The sequence below is a fragment of the Dromiciops gliroides genome, chromosome 4 (genome assembly GCF_019393635.1).
Source record: "Dromiciops gliroides isolate mDroGli1 chromosome 4, mDroGli1.pri, whole genome shotgun sequence".
Classification (NCBI taxonomy): domain Eukaryota; kingdom Metazoa; phylum Chordata; class Mammalia; order Microbiotheria; family Microbiotheriidae; genus Dromiciops; species Dromiciops gliroides.
In genome coordinates, this window is record NC_057864.1 from 411,843,793 (window position 1) to 411,866,112 (window position 22,320).

The 22,320-nt window shown below is 38.4% G+C and overlaps 1 protein-coding gene across 1 annotated transcript in view; it reads left to right on the forward strand.

The window, feature by feature from the left end:
• Window positions 1–4,180: 4,180 nt before the first annotated feature.
• KIF25 (kinesin family member 25) overlaps window positions 4,181–22,320 on the forward strand; it is a 91,201-nt gene continuing 73,061 nt past the window's right edge. Inside the window, exons 1-5 of the mRNA XM_043963678.1 lie at window positions 4,181–4,267; window positions 11,506–11,644; window positions 16,096–16,199; window positions 19,562–19,650; window positions 21,885–21,927. Of these exons, the coding sequence (XP_043819613.1) occupies window positions 4,181–4,267; window positions 11,506–11,644; window positions 16,096–16,199; window positions 19,562–19,650; window positions 21,885–21,927 (462 nt within the window). The remainder of the gene's footprint in view (window positions 4,268–11,505; window positions 11,645–16,095; window positions 16,200–19,561; window positions 19,651–21,884; window positions 21,928–22,320) is intronic.

Sequence of the window (22,320 nt, forward strand, 5' to 3'; positions counted from 1 at the left end):
TGTATTGTATATAAATAATGTGTGAAGTAAATTCAATAGCAAATCAAATTGCGTTTGGGGAACATAGGAAAGGATAAGAAACATATCAGTGGATTATTGAGCCAGAATGAACAAAATTCAGGCTGTTATTCATTAAGAGACTGCCATTTACATGGTACAGCTATCAACAGTGGAAAATGTTTTTTTTTTCCTTACAAGTGTGGCAAATGCTGCCATAAAATAATCCATGGAGGTCCAGATGTCCTGCAAAATTTTGGAAACTGCTTTCTGTAGCTATTTTATTTTCTGGCCACTTTGACTGGAGTAATTAAAATAATAAGCATATTTCCTTTTATAGATACAGTTTTCTCTAGGAAATTCCAACTGTAGGACACTGGAAATTGTAGCTTCATTTTCTTTTCCTGCCTAACCTTTTCTAATAGGGGTTCCCCCCCCCTTTTCTTAGAAAGTCATGTATGTGCCTATAGGAATATCCTTAGAACTCTTCTATTAATGACACTAGCAACTACTTTTAGTAAGCAGAGGGAACATCTGATTTAATCTTGAAATTCAGCTGTTGAAAAAAATTCTTCATCACACTTGTCATGAAATCATGCATGAGCTTACCACATGTGTTGGGAATTTCTTACTATTTTTAATTTTTTAAAAAATTCTAAACTTAACACCAAATAAAATCACATTAGGGACACCAAGTAAAACAGAAAAAGGAGGATTCTGTATGAAAACATGAACATCTATTATATACCATTTGTTTTTCCTTTTAAGTATTTAATAAATTCAACATTTAATTTCCAAATCAGGCCTACATATATGTTAATCCTTTCTTTCTTTCTTCTTTTTTTTTTTGGTGAGGCAATTGGGGTTAAGTGACTTGCTCAGGGTCACACAGCTAGTAAGTGTCAAGGGTCTGAGATCGGATTTGAACTCCGGTCCTCCTGAATCCAGGGCCGGTGCTCTATCCACTGCGCCACCTAGCTGCCCCCTATATATGTTAATCCTTCTGGTCTTCCTTCTTTTCTTTTATGAACCTTTAAAAAAAAAATGCTTCAGTTACCCTCCTTTTTTCTTTTTTTCTTTTTGGCAGCTCTATCATTATTTCTCCCCTTCTACTACCCTCCCCACTCCCATTTGAAATTTTAAAAAGAAAGAAAAAATCCTTCTAACAAATATGCTTCAAATACACATGTGTGTATATGAAAACAAATCCCTACATGGTTGTATCTTTTTTTTTTTTTTGTAGGGCAATGAGGGTTAAGTGTCTTGCTCAGGGTCACACAGCTAGTAAGTGTCAAGTATCTGAGGCCAGATTTGAACTTAGGTACTCCTGAATCCAGGGCCAGTGCTTTATCCACTACACCAACTAGCTGCCCCCTACATGGTTGTATCTTAAGATATATAGCTTATGTTGCATCTTGAGTCCATCACCTCTGTCAGGAGGTGGGTAAAGATTCTTCATTACCATTCTTCTGGAATCATGCTTAAATATTCTTTTTTTTTTTTTTTTTGGTGAGGCAATTGGGGTTAAGTGACTTGCCCAGGGTCACACAGCTAGTAAGTGTTAAGCATCTGAGGCCGGATTTGAATTCAGGTCCTCCTGACTCCAGGGCTGGTGCTCTATCCACTGCGCCACCTAGCTGCCCCTTAAATATTCTATTGATTAGAGTTCTGCTCACTTCACCTGGCATCAGTTCATGCATCATTCCAAGGTTACTCTGAAACCAACCATGTGAGGTTGACATCTTGTTTAACTAAACCTTTAAGATTGGCTGGATTTTGGTTTAACAAATCAATTGTCTGTTATTTCCATCAAAGGATCCAAAAAGTAAAAAAAAAAAAAAAATGGCACTCAGTGATCAACTGAGTGGCATACTTTATTCTATAACCCTTGATATGAGTAAACAGTATGATATGACAGATCCTGCCCCCCCAAAGAAAGCTAATGAAATTTTGAGACTACACTAACAAAGGCAAAGCTTCTATGAATTTCATGATAATCCCGCTATACTCTGTCCTAGTCATACCATGTCTGAAATACTGTGTTCCATTTAGAGTGCCACTGTTTAGGAAAGATATGGGTAAATTGAAGATATCATTCTCTTTTGAATGCAAAGGAGAGCAACGAGAATAGTGAGAAATTTTCAAAAGAGGAAACACTAATTGTCCAAAATATAGCATAGTAAAATGAAAGAACACTGACTCTAGAATCAGAAATCTTAGCTTCAAATTCCATTTCAACCTTCCTGGGGCTTGGTTTCCTCATTTTATAGTTGAGATGGCTGACAAGATAATCTCAAGTTCTTTCAGCCTTACAGCTAAGATCTTAGAATTCTACTTGGGGAAAAAAAAAAAAAGTTTAACCTCACTAATACTCAAAGAGATGAAAATGGAAACAACTTGGAGGTACAGTGTCATACCCATCAAATTGGCAAAAAAATATTTAAAAACAAAATTCAATGCTGGCAGAGCAATGGAGAAACACTTCCACTGATTCCTTGCTGGTGGCATCTTTTTTTGGTGATGAGAGAAATGATTTATTGGACCCCTGTTTTATTTCAATCAGTATTAATCAGTTCAGTGTGATTCTGTAGGGGTAATATGCTCATCTAGTAATATATATTTAGTTAGTCTAACTAACATGAGTTAGGAATTACATATATCAAAACATACTTTATATATCTTAGATATAGGATTATTAGATAGGGTTATATAGATTCTTTCTTGTAGCAGGCTTCACACTTTAAAGCCACCTAGTTGTCTCATTTGATTCTGACAACAACCCTGGGATGTGAACCTACATCCTTAATTATGATCCCTATTTTGAGGGGCAGCTAGGTGGTACAGTGGATAAAGCACTGTCCCTGGATTCAGGAGAACCTGAGTTCAAATCCGGCCTCAGACACTTGATACTTACTAGCTGTGTGACCCTGGGCAAGTCACTTAACCCTCATTGCCCTACAAAAAGAAAGAAAAGAAAAGAAATGTGATATTTAAAATAATTGTGAAAAAGACAAGTTTTGGGTAGGCTTATTATCTATTTACCCATTTCTACCAGTAAGGGATTGACAAAGAGGCTCCCTAACCTCTCATAGTCCAAAGAGGTCATGTGGCTACCTTTTCAGGCTTTTATCCCTTGTCAACGAAAGGTAGGTCTTTATACATTAATCAAATCTAATTGGTTCACATAATTAAAGGTAGATTACATCAGGTCAGAAGGACTGAGAGTCCCCTTGATTCAAGACAATATCTCTATATATGGTAATCAATCCAAAGAATTCAGACCCCACCCAGACTGAGCCCACATGTTAGTTCCTATCCGGGTGTGGTCTTGAGAGAGTCTGGCTGACAGCATTTAACACAAAGGGAGATCTGAAATTCCCCATAACATTGGTCATTAATAATTATTTTCTCACGAAATATAATTTTTAAAGGGGGTAAGAAAGGGATAGTGTAACATTATAATTTTAAAAGGTATAGTCCTATGAAATAATAAAAAAGTTATATAGGGAATCATGATGAAGACAATGTAGCTGAAGATCAACAAAGGCAAAAGCACTAGTATTGTCCTCAGAGTATACTACAGATCTAGAAAGAAGGGAGAAAGGGGTGAGGAGTCTGGGAAATACATAACAAGCTTGTCCTAGAAGCATGATCCAGTAGTGATGAGGGACTTCAGTTATTTAGATATCTGCTAAAGCTTTCTACCAAAAGGCCAAAAGGCCATTTTAGCCCCTCATCCTTATAAATGATGTCTGGTTTTTTTGTTTGTTTGTTTTGGTGAGGCAATTGGGGTTAAGTGACTTGCCCAGGGTCACATAGCTAGTGAGTGTTAAGTGTCTGAGGCCGGATTTGAACTCAGGTCTTCCTGAATCCAGGGTTGGTGCTCTATCCACTGTGCCACCTAGCTGCCCCATTGATGTCTGTTTTAATATGTATTTCCTTTGGCAAATGAAATAGATGTAAAGAAATAAATTCAATAGTGATTTTTCTTCCTTCTCTACTCCATACACACCTTCAGGATATTTCTTGGTAGAGTATTTCCCATCATTACCCCCAGGTACTGTGGTGAACTCTGAACTTTCTTCTTTTTAAAGTCATACATTTTAAAATATTAAAATAAGGTGTCTTTTTTTCTTTCTCTTAAAAGTATCATGGAATAATTGGGAGAAGCAATAGTAAGGTTATGCAACTTTGCTCTCTTTATAATGAACAACAAGAGTCAAGAAGAAACATCTACTCAAACCTAACCCAGATCTACCAGGCAGTACAGGTAAGGAAACTTAGTCACAAGCCAAAGATGCTGCTTACACAGTAGATTTTATATGTAAAAAAATTTATATAAAGAAATAAAAATATGTATATATGCATATATATACATTATCTCTCCATTTCTATACATATGCACATACATACAGAGAGAGAGATTGTATTAAAAGAACAACACCTACAAATTTTAGTGTGAACAAATAAATCCAAGGTCATTTGGGGAGGGAGGGACTGTGGGGCAGGGTGGGGGGGGCGCCCCGCAGAATCAGGAAAGGTCTCATATAGGGTTTGTTGCTTGAGATGATCCTTGAAGGAAATTAGGTTATTCCAAGAGACAGAAGTGAGGAGGGAGTGAATTCCAAGCATGGTGATGGTCTATGCAAAGGCATAGAAATGTATGTATGTATATGTGTGTGTATGTGTGCAGTATGTCATGCATGAGGAACAGTAAGGTCAGTCCGACCAGACTAAAAATGGAATGATGTACAATAAGAGTGGGAAGGTAGAATAGAGTCAGGTTTTCAAGATCTTTAAATGCCTAACAGAAGATTTTTTATTTTATCACAAAGGTAATAGGGAACCACTATATTTTTCTGAATAAGAGAGTAATATAATCAGACCTGTACTTCAGGAATATCCCTTTAGCAGCTAAGTAGAAGATGAAGTGGAGAAAGGAGAGACTTGAGGCAGGGGGGCCAATTAGAAGGCTAACACAAAAGTTCAGATGAGGGGTGATGAAGAGCTGAACTAGGGCTTGAGAGTCAATGGAAGGGGACAAGTGCAAAAGATGTTGTAGATGTAGAGTTGACAAGCCTTGAAAACTGATTGGATACGTGGGAGTAAGGAATTGAGGGTGACATAAAATTTATGAACCTGGTAATTGGTACCCTCAACAGAAAAAGATGTTTGGAAAACAGGAGGGCTTGGGAGGGAGAGGGGAAGATAAGTTCAGTTTCAGACATCATGAGTCTGAGATGCCCACAGGACACGGTTTGAAACATCCAATAGGCAGTTGCAGTGAAGGAGGAAAGAGACTAGGGATAGATATATACAGATTTGGGAATATCTGTATATAGATGGTCATTGGAAACTAATGAAGTCACTAAGAGAAAAAGTATAGAGGGAAGAGAGAAAAAGGATCAGGATAGAACCTTGGGATAAGCCAACAGGAGGTATATTATGGATGACAAACAAAAGTTGACTGAGAAGGAACACTCAGACAAGTAGAGAGAATCAAGAGAGGGTGGTGTCATAAAAATCATATAGAAAAGAGTAGGGGGGTGGAGTGGGGAGGGAAGGAGTGTCAACGCTGTCAAATGATACAGAGGCATAGAAGGATGAAGATTGAAAAAAGGTCATGAGATTTGGTAACTAAGAGATCACTGGTAACTTTGTTTTGTTTTGTTTTGGGGGGGGTGGGCAATGAGGGTTAAGTGACTTGCCCAGGGTCACACAGCTAGTAAGTGTCAAGTGTCTGAGGTCAAATTTAAACTCAGGTCCTCCTGAATCCAGGGCCAGTGCTTTATCCACTGCACCATCTAGCTGCCCCCCACACTGGTAACTTTGGAGAGAGAAGTTGCAGTTGAGCAATGAACTTGGAAACCAGATGGCAAAGGGTTAAGAAATGAGTGAGAGGAGAAGAAATGGAGGCAATGAATGTAGATGGCTTTTTTTTTTTTTTGGCTTGATAGCAAAATGGAAGAGAATTTCTGGATAATAGCTTGAGGAGATAATGGGGCAAAGGATGAGGAAGTATATTTATTCTCATCAGAGAATGGGCCAGTAGTGGGGAGATGACTGTGGGGGCATTCTGCTAGAGGAGAAGGAAGGGGATGGGAACAGGCTATGTGTAGGGGGATTGGCCACCTCTTCACCAAAGACTCTAGGAAAGAGATAATAGTGGATGATGTTAAGATTTGGGGGTTTGTTTGTTTTGATTAATGTAGAGAGGAGGAGAATGACGGTGTTCACAAAGATTGGCCTATATTATCTCAGTAAATAATGAGGCTACATTTGCTGAGAGGGCAAAGGGAGGGGAAGGTGCAAGACATTTGAGAAGGCAAGTGAATACTTGGAACAGCTGTTATTGGGAATGTAATGAAGAATCAATTAGAGAGGAGTAAAAGGATGGCCTCACTTCCATGAAGTCTTTGATGGCTCAGATAGCAAATATTTGAACAGTTTCCAGTCAATGTGATTATGTGAATTTTCCCAGCTTCATTCAATAGTATTTGAGTAGGAATGGAAGGGGAAAATCATACATCATAGACTTAGAACTCGAAGGACCCTTAGAGGTAGTCAACTCCAACTCTCTCAATTCTTGGGTTAAGAAAATGGGCTGCAGCTCCAATGATTTATCCTCTAAGTAATATTGCCTCTCTAGGATGGTGACAGTTAATCTAGCATTAGGGTTCATTGAGGTAGTAGAATGGTAGTGGGGTAAAGGGACAAGAGACCAAAAATAAGAGGATGGTGTAACATTTAGTTGGCTAACTACAGGCAGGATTGGGAAGAATGTGAAGCCAAAACACTGGTTAGGGTTTAGGAGAGTGTTGAGGGGTGGAAGAGCATGTAACTATAATGAGAATGATAATAGATTGAGGAAGAAGGAGGCATATGGAGCAATGGGAGGCTATGGTAGGAAAAAGGACTTTCAGAATTCTTCATCAGGAAACTAGAACATTTAGGAAGTGATGGTGAGATCCACCATCCTTCTATGGAGCTAAGGTTAAGTAGAATGAGGAACTGGGAAGTCAGTATGTTTGAGGGAAGATCAAATATATGTCTTCTAGTGTAAGAGCAGGGATTGGGAAAGAAAAGAAGATTGTAAACCAGGTAGAGAACTCCTTCAAAAATGAGGGAGAATGACCTTATCTGCTAGATAATTGCCACCACGTTCTAGATTGGGTGATCTATCTGCATAGAAGGAAGCTCAAAGAAGGGGAGATTGCTGAGTTATAGTGGGAGAGGAAGGGGCTAGAAAACGTGGGGAAACAAAGAGTGTGCTGATTGGCCCTTCAGAACCAGTGTGTTCAGGAGGCATTAGGGAAGGGGCAGAAGTTCAGTGTGAAATGAGATGAACCACATATCAATGGGTGCCAGAATATGGAGGGAAGCACAAGAGAAAAAAGTGTGACATGAAGGGGAGTCTGATCATGATAACGTGTGGATTCTAGAAGGGACAATGGAAATGGGTTTGCAGAGTTGAGGCGATGGCGAGTGACCTTGAAAGACTGGAAAGTGATGGCAAGGGTAGAGGCATGGTTTATGCTTCTGCAGCTAAGGATTCTTTTAACATTTGGATAAGAAAAGTAAGAGCTTGGGAGTCATAGGGAAGTTAATCCCTTTTAACTGAGCTTTTCCCTTCAAAGGTGCAATGAATGGCAGGGTAAGTGTGAGGCCTTTCAAGCCTAGGAACATGAATGCTCTGTGTATCCAGGGGAGGGTGGAAGGGGCCCTGATGTCTGAGTCTCAGGTTGCATCTAGAGGGTGAAAGGTGAAGTACGTAAGCAGGGTCCCGGTGGTGAAAAGTATGCTATATAATCTGAATCTAGGAGGCAAAAGGCAAGGACTGTGACTTAAGTTGAATTTGAATTGTGACATATAAAAGGGACATCTTTATGACACTCAAAAGAAACATAGTTGAAGTTAATCCATGTGTGTTAAACAGCATTCCCTTCTTTTTTTTTTTTAAAGTGAGGCAATTGGGGTTAAGTGACTTGCCCAGTAAGTGTTAAGTGTCTGAGGCCGGATTTGAACTCAGGTACTCCTGACTCCAGGGCCGGTGCTCTATCCACTGTACCACCTAGCTTCCCCCCTTCTTTTTTTATTTTATTTTTTTGGGGGGTGGGGCAGTGGGGGTTAAGTGATTTGCCCAAGGTCACACAGCTAGTAAATGACAAGTGTCTGAGGTCAAATTTGAATTCAGGTCCTCCTGAATCCAGGGCTGGTGCTTTATCCCCTGCACCACCTAACTGCCCCCAGCATTCCCTTCTTCAAAGTCTACTGATCAATACTGGTTGAAAAACCTCCTCAGATTTAGTTATGAATGTCCCCCACTGGGAACAACCTCATATTTTGGGCCCTGCTTTCTAGCACTCACAGAATAGAAGGCAAAAGCTTCTAAAATGAACCATATCCAGGCTGCTTCTGAATAAAAAATTTTAAAAAGGATAAGGAATTTAAAAAACAGAATAAATAGTTTTAGCATCCAATTCTGGTGATATGCTTTCCACAAAGGGATGATAATTTAATTTTCGAAGCTGATGTCAAATCTATCTTGATTTTTAAAAGAAATTAAATGCTAGGAAAATGGTTGCACTTAGATGCTTTATTAAAACCAAGGCTGGGACAGCATGTCATTTCATAGGACAGGCTCCCTTTAAAGTACTGACAATTTCTGGGATAGTATTAGAATAAAAATTAGGTTTCCATATTGTTTTGCTGGAGATTTTCCAAGTAAAACTATGCGGTTATTTTTAAACCTCCAGTTCAAGGCATTGTTTTGCTTTTTCATTATAGCCAAACAACGTGTCCAGCATCAAAACTTTGAAATGTAGTCATTGTTATGACAACAAAAACACCACCTGTAAATGTGATTACTGAGCTGTCCTGCTTAATAAGGCTATAGGTTAGCAACGTCTTTACTTTTTTATGAGGTACTTTTGCATATTAAAAGTTTACTTTAAGATTTCTAAATTAAAATCTTTGAAATGAATCAAATTGGTCTGTCTCTGGTTATTTGTGGAACAGTTCAAATACAGAACAGAGAGAACAAGACATATTTCTAAGCAGATGATCAGCCAGAGCTGATTAGATCATAGTATTAATAAGCCAAGAATCATGGATAGGTTCTTTTGGAATCTTTTTTTTTTTTTTGAGGCAATTGGGGTTAAGTGATTTGCCCAGGGTCACACAGCTAGCATCAAGTGTCTGAGGCTGGATTTGAACTCAGGTCCTCTTGAGTCCAGGGCCGGTGCTTTATCAAGTGTACCTCCTAGCTGCCCCCAAATTAATTTATTCTACAGGAGCATTTCTCAAACTCTTTGGTTTCAGTACCTCTTTACACTCTTAAAAAGTGATTGAGGAACCCAGTACACTCCCAAAGTGATTGAGGACCCCAAAGAGCTTTTGTTTATGTGAGTTATAGCTATCAATATTTACCATATTAGAAATTAAAACTGATCATTTAAAAATATTTATTTATTCCTTTACAAATAACATAAACAACAAATTTTAACATAACATTTTCATGAAAATAGTTACTTTCCAAAACAAAAAAAAAAATTGGTAAGAATGGCATTGTTTTATGTATTTTTGAACATCTAATGTCTAGCGTGATAGAAGACAGCTTCTGCATTCTATCTGTTGTGATATGGTGTCTTGGTTGAAACATATGAAGAAAATCCAGCCTCACTCAGCTATGTAGTTGGAAAAGGGAAGAGTATTTTAATAGGTAAATAATGTCTTAGTTTTATTATAAAAGTAGTTCTGACTGTGGAGACTCACAGGTGTCCATGGACCACACTTTGAGAACCACTGTCCTACAACAGGGCTTCTTAAACTTTTTCCACTCGTGACCCCTTTTCACCCAAGAAATTTTTATACCACCCTGGGTATATAAGGATATAAAATAGGTATACATAACCTTTTCCTGTTGCCAAATTTTTAGCGACCCCCCACATTCAGTGATGTGACCCCATATAGGGTAGCAACCCACAGTTTAAGAAGCTTTGCTCTACAATATATCCTCTTTTATGTGGTCTCCCGCTCGCCCTCATTTCTACTTCCATCCCTCCTTCCAAACTATGTCATATACCTGGAATGTTAGACCATCCCTTGTCCATAATATGTTTCTTCCATGATTCAAATACTCCTAAAATCCCACCTCTTTAACTCCTGACAGAAATCTCCTTGACTTCTAGAGTTAAGCCCTCTCTAACCATTACACATGGTATTACACATTTTTAGATTTCACTGTATTTATCACTTTCTTATGAATATGTCTATATTTCCTTTATGATTTTGTCTACTAGCTACGTTAACTGCAACACTGTGTTAGCTGTCCTGGATATAAATCCTCTAGGACAATACGGGAAGAACTTTTTCTAAATTCTGGATAAAACCTAGTATAGTCCACGTAGTATTTAAATGTACTTTAATAATAAATAATGATAAAATAAATTATTCTATATTTGAACAATATCTAGAACAACAAATTGTTCTAAAATAAATGGTAATAAAAGGAATTAAATTATTTTTAATCAACATGATGGTATTTACTTTTATTAATTTCTTTGTTAACTCAATTAAGGTGATTTTAAAGTACTCATTCAATTTAATACAAAAGTTTACTTTTATACCCTATCTTTCATTTCTGCCTCCCCACCCCAAAACACACATAAAAATGTTCATGTAAATAAGTAGAAGTCATCTGATCTTTTAAGCCTGTGGTGTCCATGTTATAGATTAAAGACTAAGAAACAGACAAAATAACTGGACCATTTTACAGGATTTATGTGATCCAGGACCATCATTAATCTGTATCATTCAATGACAGTGCATTCTCTTTCATACTATTTACTTATCTTCTCTATGTATATAGAAAATGTTTTGGTTTTGTGTAAAGAAGAATTCGTTATATAGAGTTGGGTTGTTTGTTTCTTGTTTGGTTTGGTTTTGGGGGGGGGTTTTGTATAGAGAAGGATTTGTTTTGTTAAAGGGCAAAAGGAAAATATGATGAATGGGATTTTTTTTGGTATGCTTTGTCCTTAAGAGATTTCTTCTGGGATTTTGAAAAAAAAAAATCTTATTTAGAATTTCACTATGTTTGAGTCCACAGTAAATAGTTTTAACTTTATGAAAATCCTTTTTTTTCCTCATTCATCCATCATAATTATGTCTCTAAAAAGTGGATCTGGGTAATTGATAAGAATTTCTTTCCCCATTTAATGGCAGGGTGACAGAGAGTTTCGGAAGTGGTGCCAAATTCATAAGGAAGTCAACAGAGCCAGCAGAGAAATACCATATGTTCATTTCTTCCTACTTTTATTTGGTATTTGATGTTCTAAAACATAACACTTTAAATAATTGTAGTTGAGGGGATGTCTTCTTTGGAAAGTGAGGAAATTATCAGGAAAATGACTATGGTACAAAAAGCATAGATAAGAAAAAAGTTTTTAAGAGCGTGGTTGACAGTAGCAATGGTATTAATTGTTAGGACTGTGTTCTTTTCGTTTATAGAAATTTAAACAAGAGCTGAAGGATTTTCAGTCTTTTTCTTGTCTACTCATGAAAAATTTCCAACATCATTACCAGGACTGTGTTTCTCAGATAGCAGATGCCGTTCAAGGAACACAGCTGGAAAATGAGAATCTGCAATGTAAGACTCATTACCTGCAAATATGAGTTGGGTCACTTGGGTTCAGGAAAATTTCTGTAGAGAATGCAACTTGATTAGCATGAGTGTTTTCCTTTTGGACCATGCAGATCTCAAAAATCTGAAGCAGATAGTACAAAAATCACATGTGCCTGAGTAATTAAATGTTTTAATGCCTGACTTCCAAACTGGGCTCTAAACATTGTGCAAATTATAGATGCCACCTTCTCTCTGCCTGCCCCACCCCAATGGAACTTAACTGTTAATGGAATTTCACTGGATCAATTCACAGTGGTTACAGTAGGAATGTACTACTCTGCTTCTTTGGTAAGGAAAAATAGCTAGGCAATTTCCTGGCATATGAGAATGGGGTACTTAATTTTAAATTTTAGATGTTTTTTCATGTGTAATGCTTTATATTTAATACTGCTCATTTTAGAAGATTAGTCCTCCCTTTCCCCACCCTCCCTAAATACATGGTAAAGTAATACAAGGTGTCCTGATTTGCCACTGTAGAAAGTAGTAGAAACTAATGAATGCATTGTATTTTGGAGAGATTCTCTTCCAAAGGCTGTTTTTGTTACACTTTTAATTTGAGCTTATATTTATAGCTTCAGACATTCAAAGTACTTCCCAGTTAAAAAGGGCATTATTAATCCTCTCTAGTCCAACCCCTTCATTTTGTAGAACTAGAAAAATGAAGTGGTTCCATTTGTTCTGAAAATGTTTCCATTATCAGCTAGTTTAGACATGACCTGACCACTTCTAAAATCAGAACCTTTGGCAGATTGTCTCAGAGCATAGAGAAATTAAATTGCTGCTTAAGATCATATGAATCATTGACCCAGATAGAATTAGTATTTGCCTCTCTTGTGGAAAACAAAGAAAGGAATAAAGCCTGGTGTTGCAAGTGAGATTTAACAAAAGGGTAAACTGAGGCAATACTTTGAGTAAGATAACCTTTATTAGCAGGGTCAACAGATAGCTTCCATTTATGCCAAAGACCCCCAGCAAAAGGACGGTTCCCGTTTTATAGGTTTGGGGGGTGTACAGAACAGGGTAGGTGACATCATATTATTGAGGGCAATGTGATTGGTTACAGAGCTAAGGCACAGGGAACAACATAATTGATTGGAAGTTTGGTAATGGTGATTAGCAACAACATAATCCTTTTCTCTTGAGAGTCCAGGTGCAAGATAAAACAAAAACACCAGACATCCTTGAAGGATAGCTTGGTGGTATTAGGATATTAGGCCCAATTCTCTATTCACAGATATTCCCCAGGGTCAATTAAATTCCCTGAGGCAAGAATAGATCAGTGATTAGCAGGAAAGCTGGGTTTTAAAACTTAACTGATTGGGGCAGCTAGGTGGCGCAGTGGATAGAGCACTGGCCCTGGATTCAGGAGGACCTGAGTTCAAATCCGGCCTCAGACACAACACTTACTAGCTGTGTGACCCTAGGCAATTCACTTAATTCCAATTGCCTCACTGGGGAAAAGAAAAAAAGAAAAAAAAACTTAACTGATTTACAGGCCATCTGAGTTTTGAACTAAGTTCAGAACATAAAGAACTGTGACTTAAGCAGTAACAGGACAAAAGCAGTTACAGGACAAAAATAAATTAATAATCTTCTCACTGGTAAACATTCTAGGTGTGTTCTGGTCAGGATAGACATTCCAAATGCAAAGTTAGAAAATGAATAGCCTCCAGGTATTAAGGTTCTGGGACAGGGACAAAAAAATTAATTTATTACATCCTCTTCTTCTTTTTTTTTTTTTTAAGTGAGGCAATGGGGGTTAAGTGACTTGCCCAGGGTCACACAGCTAGTAAGTGTTAAGTGTCTGAGGTCAGATTTGAACTCAGGTCCTCCTGACTCCAGGGCCGGTGCTCTATCCACTGCGTCACCTAGCTGCCCCTATATCCTCTTCTATACTGCATTTCACCTGTTTCAATATTTTTTCCCTATTCATGTTACCTTTAATTACTATGATGCTTTAAATTAGGTTCCAGAACTCTTTTCTAAGACTAAAACAGCATCTTAGACCTGACCAAGCTATGAAAAAAAAAAAAAAAGTTAAAAAGTAAAAGAATTGGGGGCAGCTAGGTGGCGCAGTGGATAAAGCACTAGCCCTGGATTCTGGAGGACATGAGTTCAAATCTAGTCTCAGACACTTGACACTTACTAGCTGTGTGACCCTGGGCAAGTCGCTTAACCCTCATTGCCCTGCAAAAAAAAAAATAATAAATTAATTAAAAACAAAAAACAAAAAAAGTAAAAGATTCATGTTGTGTGACCCTGGGCAAGTTACTTAACCCTGTTAGCCTCAGGTTCCTCACCTATAAAATGAGCTGGGGAAGGATATGACAAACCACTTCAGTATTTTTGCCAAAAAGACCCCAAATGGGGTCACAAAGAATAGGACCTGACTGAAATCAAAACAAGAACAAAAATAATTCATGAAGACTACTTGGTAAAGAAAAAAGTTAATTAATAATAATGTCACCGCAGCTAAATGACTGCTTAGTTATAATGGTTTTATTACCATTACTGTTTTTTTATTATATTATTATCACTGGACTTAGGAAAGATTATTTTACTCTTTTTTCTCCTGCCAAAATAAGTATTCTGACCTCTGATATATAGTGAGGTCAGTGAGAGTAGAAATTATATTGTCCCATATATAAGGATGTTTAAGAATTTAAAGGTCAAATGATGATGGGAGAAATGCTAACGTCTTTAAGCATAATATATCTATATGTGTATATAATCCTTAAAGACTGAACTGAACTGACTTGTATTTCCTGTCTAACTTTTGCTTATAAAATTCTTTCAGTTTAATTTTATTTCCCTTTCCACCCTTGGGAACAAATCATCGTTACCCCTACAAATTCAACAATTAAGAATGATTAAATGTAACATTGACTTTGCAAACTGTATTTTTTTCAGTTAGCCTGACAAAGCTTTCAAGTTCAAATTCCTTTCATTTAGACTTTCTACACTTGCCAATCAATGTACTTTGTGTCAACACTGTCCCAAAATGCAATCTCTCAGTACATCATTGGTTTGAAGTCAAATCTGAGTTGAGCACACATTTGTTAAGCACCTTACTACATGCAGACCACTCTACTAGAGTCTGGGGAATACTAGAGATGGCCCTGGATGTTTAAGGCAATTGGAGTTAAGTGACTTGCCCAGGGACAGCATAACTAGTAAGTGGAAAACATTTGTTTGTTTTGTTTTGCGGGGCAATGAGGGTTAAGTGACTTGCCCAGAGTCATACAGCTAGTGTCAAGTGTCTGAGGCCAGTTTTGAACTCAGGTCCTCCTGAATCCAGGGTTATTGCTTTATCCACTGCTCCATCTATCTGCCCCACATAACTAGTAAATGTCTGAGGTCAAATTGGAACTCAGATCCTCTCAACTTCAGCGCCAGTGCTCTATCCACTGCTCCACCCAGCTGCCCCAAGTGGGGTCACAAAGAGTCTGAAGTAACTGAACAAATAGCTTTTGTTAAACTTCGAATGGTAGTTTCTTTTTTTCTCTTGACACCCAAAGTATTTTTGTCGGTCTCCTTGCTCCATAATTATCTTCCTTGAACCCTTTGTAATGATTGGAATGACGCCACCTGCTGGAGACTTACTGTAGAAGAGTTCCACCCATGAAGCGAAGGTCTTTGAGGGCAAGACCAGGAATCTTTTCTTTGGCGTCAGGAAGTGACGCGGGCTAGTGGGAGGAGGAAGGAAGAGACTGGCACTCGCTCTGACTCTTTCTTTTGGACTCTGGTGGAGAGCGGAGCTAGAAATGTGCTCTCCCTTTAATAGATAGGAATCTAGGCCTTTCTCTCTCTCTTTACCAAATTCTTGTTCTCCTTAATAAATGCTTAAAAGTCTAACTCTTGCTAAAGCTTATAATTTATTGGCGACCACTCATTGGATATTTTAGACAGACTAGCTAGGATTTTAGCCCTTAACACCTTCTTAGCCTAAGCCTTATTTCTGCAGAAACTTAACATTTCTCCTAGATAAAAGAATTATCTACTTTTACTATTTTGACTGACAGCTGCTCAAGACAATTGTCGGGGCAGCTAGATGGCGCCATGGATAGAGCACCAGCCCTGGAGTCAGGAGTACCTGAGTTCAAATCCAGCCTCAGATACTTGACACTTACTAGCTGTGTGACCCTGGGCAAGTCACTTAACCCCCATTGCCTCACTAGGAAAAAAAAAAAAAAGACAATTGTCACCTAGATCCAGTTGAACCAGGAATTTCAGAGAAAACCTCCTAGCCCAGACATAAATATAGAAGAGAACCACCACAAAATGAGCCAGGTAGAGTTCAGTTGGAGTTTAACCCAAGAGGCATGTAAGATCTGATTAGTTTATGCAAGTGTGAATTTCTACAGGTTGGATTTTATTTCAATGTCTGATTAAAAGAAAAAAAAACTATTTTCCAGTATTTCAGGCCAGAGCAGTTGATCTTGAGCAGTCCTTACAGGAAATAAATGAGCGTTATCAAGTTGAAAAACAGAAGAGAAAAGCACTTCACAACAATCTGGTGGTGAGCATCTGTGGTTAGTCATTAGTTACTTTACCAATATAATAGACAGCTTTGTACGACACATTACTGTTTCCAAAAACATCTGGGAATTCTGGTTCTTTTTCCCCTTCCTTTCCAGTTTTTTCCAGCTGCTTTTCCTCAGATTTATTTTTTTAGGAAAAAGTTTCAATGAGTTATTTTGTTTATTTATTTGATCTGAAATTCTCTGAAATCTAACACTATTTAAGATCCAAGTTTCTATTTACCATTCATAGTTTTTTATTCTTTGGCAAATCTGGGCATTTATTCAGTGTCTGACTCGGCCACAAAATATGGATTTAACACCTTTATGCCTTAGATAAGAAACACCCCTTCAACATTTCATTTGTGTACACTGTACTTGTGCCAGGATCTTTGCTCTCCTGTTTGCTTTTCTCTAAAGTCATACCATCCTGCCATTCTGGGAAACACCCATTTCTAGCCATCTGCTGAGAATTCTGGGTCAGTCTCTAAAGACAGGATATAGAACTATTTAGCTCTAGAAATAGTTCCATTTTTCTCATTCTTATTTGCATTTCATTTTTAAAAAAGAAACATTTTCTAAACTATACAACTCATACTAGAAAGTTGATTGACTTCCTGTTTTATTCCTATTTCAGGCCACTAAGGGTGAGATCAGGATTTAATAAAACTGAATCAAAAACCCATTAGCAAAAAAGAACAACAAAGTAATTGCTTCTAGGTAATAGCATCAAGGTTATTACCACTGAATGAGAATGTGAATTGATGGGCACAGCTCTCCAACTCTCCTGATATGGACTTCTTTGGTCTAGAGCAGCAGCACCTTACAAAGAAATGAGAAATCCTTCAGGTCTGAAGTGCTATGCCATCATGCCCACAGCTGACTTGTGAGGGATTCCTTACTTCACCAAATCACCAAGAGTTGGCCTCAGTGCATTTAACCAATCAGCTAAAAATAATGCCCTACTATAGTGCTACCTGTAGTCTTCTGGCTCTCCATAGATAACGAATAAGCATGCATTTTGAATCATCAACACCATGGGGTCTAGTCACCCCCTTGGGCAAAGCCCTAGGCTCAGGCAAAATGGGTGATGCCCAGGGCAGTTCCCTTCTGGCTTGGCAGAGCATAGCGTTCTTGTGGTATATAGAGTACAACTACTTCCTCTCTGCTTTTTTCTCCCGTATGATCACATTCCATGACAAGGGGATATTGGGAACAGAATACTGCATTTCCAGACAATCTCCCAAAATATCACAGAGAAGTATTTCAGGATCTTGTTTTTCTTGTCCCTTCAGGTCTGGTCCCTTATTCCAAGGTGTTTTACTGCCCTTTTCCCCAAAAAGAACAAATGAAAGAAATCTTTCTCACTTAAACAAAAGAGTTTGTAAGAATGGAGAAAGTATTTTAGTACTATCTTGTTAATATTCTAGAAAATATTCTATTAGTATGTCAGTTAGTTAATCAGCCATTAGACAAGAAGCTCACATTTAGTGTACCAACAATTACTAATGTTAATCAATGGTTTAAAAAAGATTTATCATCCTTTGCCTATTTTTCTGCCTGACACCCTTACTGCAAAAACAGGAAGCCTGAATGGACTTTGAATCATTTTGTATTTTTCTTTGTTTCATAGTCTGCCAATTTGTTTCATAGCGGCCAGTCTACTGGTGTTCACCCTCTCCATGCTAAATCAGCTAAACCATACTAAACCAGCTAGACTGGTCCTTGGAAAAGACGTGCGGTCTGTCTTTAGGACCAGAGTCTATGAAGGATTAATGTTGAAGATAACAGTGAAATACATGCTGGTGAGATATGGGCTGTTCTGCACCAGAGAATGGCATAAAAGGTGTTGTCAATAAGACTATGAACAGAAAAAGAGAAAAGATGGGATTGTAGTGAGATCAAGGCTAAAACCATGGGTTTGAATGAATGAATGAATAAAGCATTTATTTAGTGTTTGCCATATGCAAAGAATTGTGTTAAATCTTGATAATGCAAACAGAAAAGCAAGGCAGTCCCTGTTCTCAAGGAGTTCACATTCTAGTTGTGGGCGGGAGCAACACATAGGGAAGGTTTCAGCTGCAAATGAGATGGAAAAGTCCCATGGTTCTTAGGGTGCAGCAGCAAAGCAGATGGCAACATAGCCTCTTTATTGTCATTTCCACTGTTAAAAATCCTATCATTTTCTGATGCTGAACCATTTGGCAGGACCAAGGACATTGGTGGCAAGACTCCCTTTTCTTGTTCTTCAGTAGCTGTAGCTATAGCAGCTGCAAGAAATAGTTGCCATGCTGCATCTGCCCAGTATGGTGGACTGGAAGCATTGCCATTTCCAAGGTTTTGGGGTTCAAGGTCCTTGGCTACCTCCATCAGGGTCTGAGGGAACACCACCTCTCTAAGATATTGGTGGCAATATGACTGGCACATGCTGCCTCCTATCTTTCCTTCAGTGTGCTGAAGCTAGTCATCATGCATGTAATGTCAAGAATTCTAGAGGAAAGTCCCTAGTCCACTGGGCATACCACTTGTGGGGCATGAACAGGAGGTCAATGGACAAGGAGTCACCAGGATGAGATGGGTAGCAATCGACAATGTAAGAAGAGGGACCCACACTTTTCAGAACACAGATCCATTGAAATATTAAAATATTATTATAGCATGTGACACATGATAATAAAATGCTAGGAGATCTATAACAGATCTAATATTTGATCTTCCAGGGAAAATCTGGCCAGAAATCTATGTCCTACTTCTTAATATTTTCAAGGTTCATAATTTTGCCAGGATGTGTACTTTTTTCACCAAGGAAGATTGTAGCCCCTCTCTGTCTCAGTGGATAGTCTTCACACATGGTTATTTCTAGAAAATGCATCATCCTTTGCCCAACCTGCTAATAAGCCTCCCTAGGCTTAGCTAGGCTGGCCCTTATATAAAAAATGCAGCAAGCATTGACCAGCACTTACAACTTGGTAGGGCCTGCATAAATTTTGAACATTCCCACTGTAATATGATATCAAAGTTAGGACTTCAGTGAAAAACAATGTTTTTTTTCTTGTTGAATACTTTCACTACCTGAATATTTTATTAGCTGGAGCATAGATGTAATTCTTATCTTTATGTTGTTCACAGCTTCAGTAAGACAAGATATTTATATGCCTACATTCCGGGAAGGGAGAAGTAGTAAAGAGCAGGGGAGACATGAATGATCAGGGAAAGTTGAATCATTTATTTGTTTATTTTAAACCAGGAATATCCCTAAAAGAAACCTGCCAAAGGAAAGTAGCACATTCAAAGGGAAAACCAAAGGCAAGCTCTGTCTCTCTTCTCCTTTGACGATTAGAAGGTATATCTTTCATTGTAGGAACTGAGAGGAAATATCCGAGTGCACTGCAGAATCCGCCCTTTGCTGCCTTTCGATACTGAATCTGGAGATCCAGCCCTTCAAAACAGGTCATTTGTGTTTACAGCATGATTGTTATTGACCCATAAAATCATGGAAATCCAGATGCATAAGTGGGATATATGAGTATGTATGCAAAAAAGATGAAATATTCTTTTAAAAAACTAATAACAGGGCAGGGGGCAGCTAGATGACGCAGTGGATAGAGCACTGGCCCTGGAGTCAGGAGTACCTGAGTTCAAATCCGGCCTCAGACACTTAACACTTACTAGCTGTGTGACCCTGGGCAAGTCACTTAACCCTCATTGCCCTGCCAAAAAAAAAAAAAAGAACCCAATTAAAAACTAATAACACACACATATAAAAATGTGTTATTAGTTTTAAAAAACATACACACATACTCACACACAAATATATCTGGAAAATATTGACATATGTTGACACATACATACATATATCTGAAATGTTGCCAACAGAGTTCACAGTATTTTAGGTAACCCTCTAATCTTTTTTTTCCCTTTACTATAGATAGGTAACTGCCAATTGAGACATATGGAGATTAAGTAACCTTCCTGTGACGTTATTGTCTCTAGTAGTTCCCACTTCTCTTTGATGGACACCAGTGGGGCCTCAGAACCACACTCTCAAGTGTAAATCTGTCCTTGACTAACCTGAGACCCATTTTCATTACCAACAATTGCCTTCTGGTAACTTGACCGGCTCTGGCCCCACTCGCAGATACCTCCTGCCCCAGCCCAGGTGCACACAAACCACCTGTCATCTCCACAGGGACATGTAAGATGAAACCCATCTCTCTTGGTTCAGTTCCTAGGTAGTAGAACTAAAGGAAATGTATACACAACCCTGAGGAAGGATAGGGCTGGTAGGTGATTCCTGCAGGTCTGCAGTTCTTTGGTGTGACTTGACCTCACATTGTCTCCTTCAGAAGCACTAGTCCACAAGTAACTAATCACAAAGTACTTTTGGTTTAAAAAAATAGAGCAAAGGATGCCTCTCTGCTGGGTTCTTCAGTGGCAGAACACAGAGAGGTGGCTCCCCTGTGGAAGAGAAGGGGGAAAGGAACAAAAAGCCAGCTATATAGTACCTAGAATGTGTCAGGCACTATACTAACCACTTTTTACATATATATAGAAGGTGGATAGTGATTCACAAGCTCTTCATATGCATTGCAGAATTTGTGAGTCTCTGAGTGTCTAAATGGCTGAGAGACTATGACCCTGACATTGTCCAGAACCCTATCATTATATCCGTGTCACTTCTCTCATAGGTCACCCTTTTACTCAATCACTCAGTATTTCTCAAGGTCCTGTTGATGGAATCTGACAAAATGCTATTGGACGAGGGCTCTCCTTTCCCTCTTTCCCCATTCAATCTCCCATGTCATGTCGCTATCAGAGTGCGTGAACATCTGAACATCCAGGGCCCTGTGACTTCTGGCACTGACATACATTTAGGTTTTAGGAATGATGCAGAAAAAAAAAATATTCTCAAGGATGTTCCAGATCTTGACTCTGGGGCAGCTAGGTAGCACAGTGGAGTCAGGAGGACCTGAGTTCAAATGTGACCTCAGATATTTACCTGCTGTGTGATGCTGGGCAAGTCACTTAACCCCAACTGCCTCCAAATTAAAAAGAAATACTCTTGACTGCCACTAACTCCATGTGTGATCTCATTCAAATCACTTAAGCTTTCTGAGTGTTAGTTAGTTTTCCCCCTAATCCTTGATCTTCAGAGTCTTTGTAGTTATAGCAACACTTGTTGTTGTAAAGAGTTGCAAACAAAATGGGTTCTCATTGATTGGAAAATTGCTGAACACACTGGTATATGAATGTAATGAAATATATTGTTCAGCAAGAAATGATGAAGATGAGGAATCCAGAGACACATGGGAAGGTTGGTATGAACAGATGCAGAATGAAAAAAGAACTATACACAGCGACTAAGCAACATAAATGAGATCACTAAAAGGAAATCAAACTCTGGATAATTAAAAAACCAACGATGGTCCTGGAGAATAGATACTTAAACCTGCCTCCTTCCTCTCCCAGAAAAGCTGATGACTACATAGACAGAATGCCTGATACTGTCACTGGTCAGCTGTTTTTGCATGACTGTTACAAAGGGGTTTCAATTTTGGAGGCATACCTTCAGAAATTACAAAAAAAGTAAAAACGACATACATTAATAACACTTTTGTAGGCTATAAAAGAAAACAAATAATTTTGAACAGTATTTAAAAATTTTGTAATTTTTGTCCCATTAGGTCCATATCACTTTCCGAAAAGGTGGTACATGCAACTGATGATGTGAGTTGTTTTATAGCAAAAGTTGATGGGAACTTGGAGGGGAGGGGGCAGAAATTAGGGAGAGAGGTCTTGGTGTGTGGAAAAGAAATCTGAGAATTGGTTTTTCAAGAAGGCCAAGGTCTTCTATCTCTACAACTCTCATCTAAGCACAGTACCCAACAGTTACCATAGTACTTGGCACATAATAGGCTCTTAATATGTATTTGATTGATTGATCTGCCAGCACAGAAATAATAACAACTCACATTTATGTGATGCTTTAAAATAGAATAGGAATAAGATTGGAATAACTTATAATTAGCTAATTGTCGCAGGGAGGTAATAAAAACCAGGTGAAACAACACCATTTGACATACAAATGGCCTGTAGGCTTGGTTATCTGAATAAGTCTTG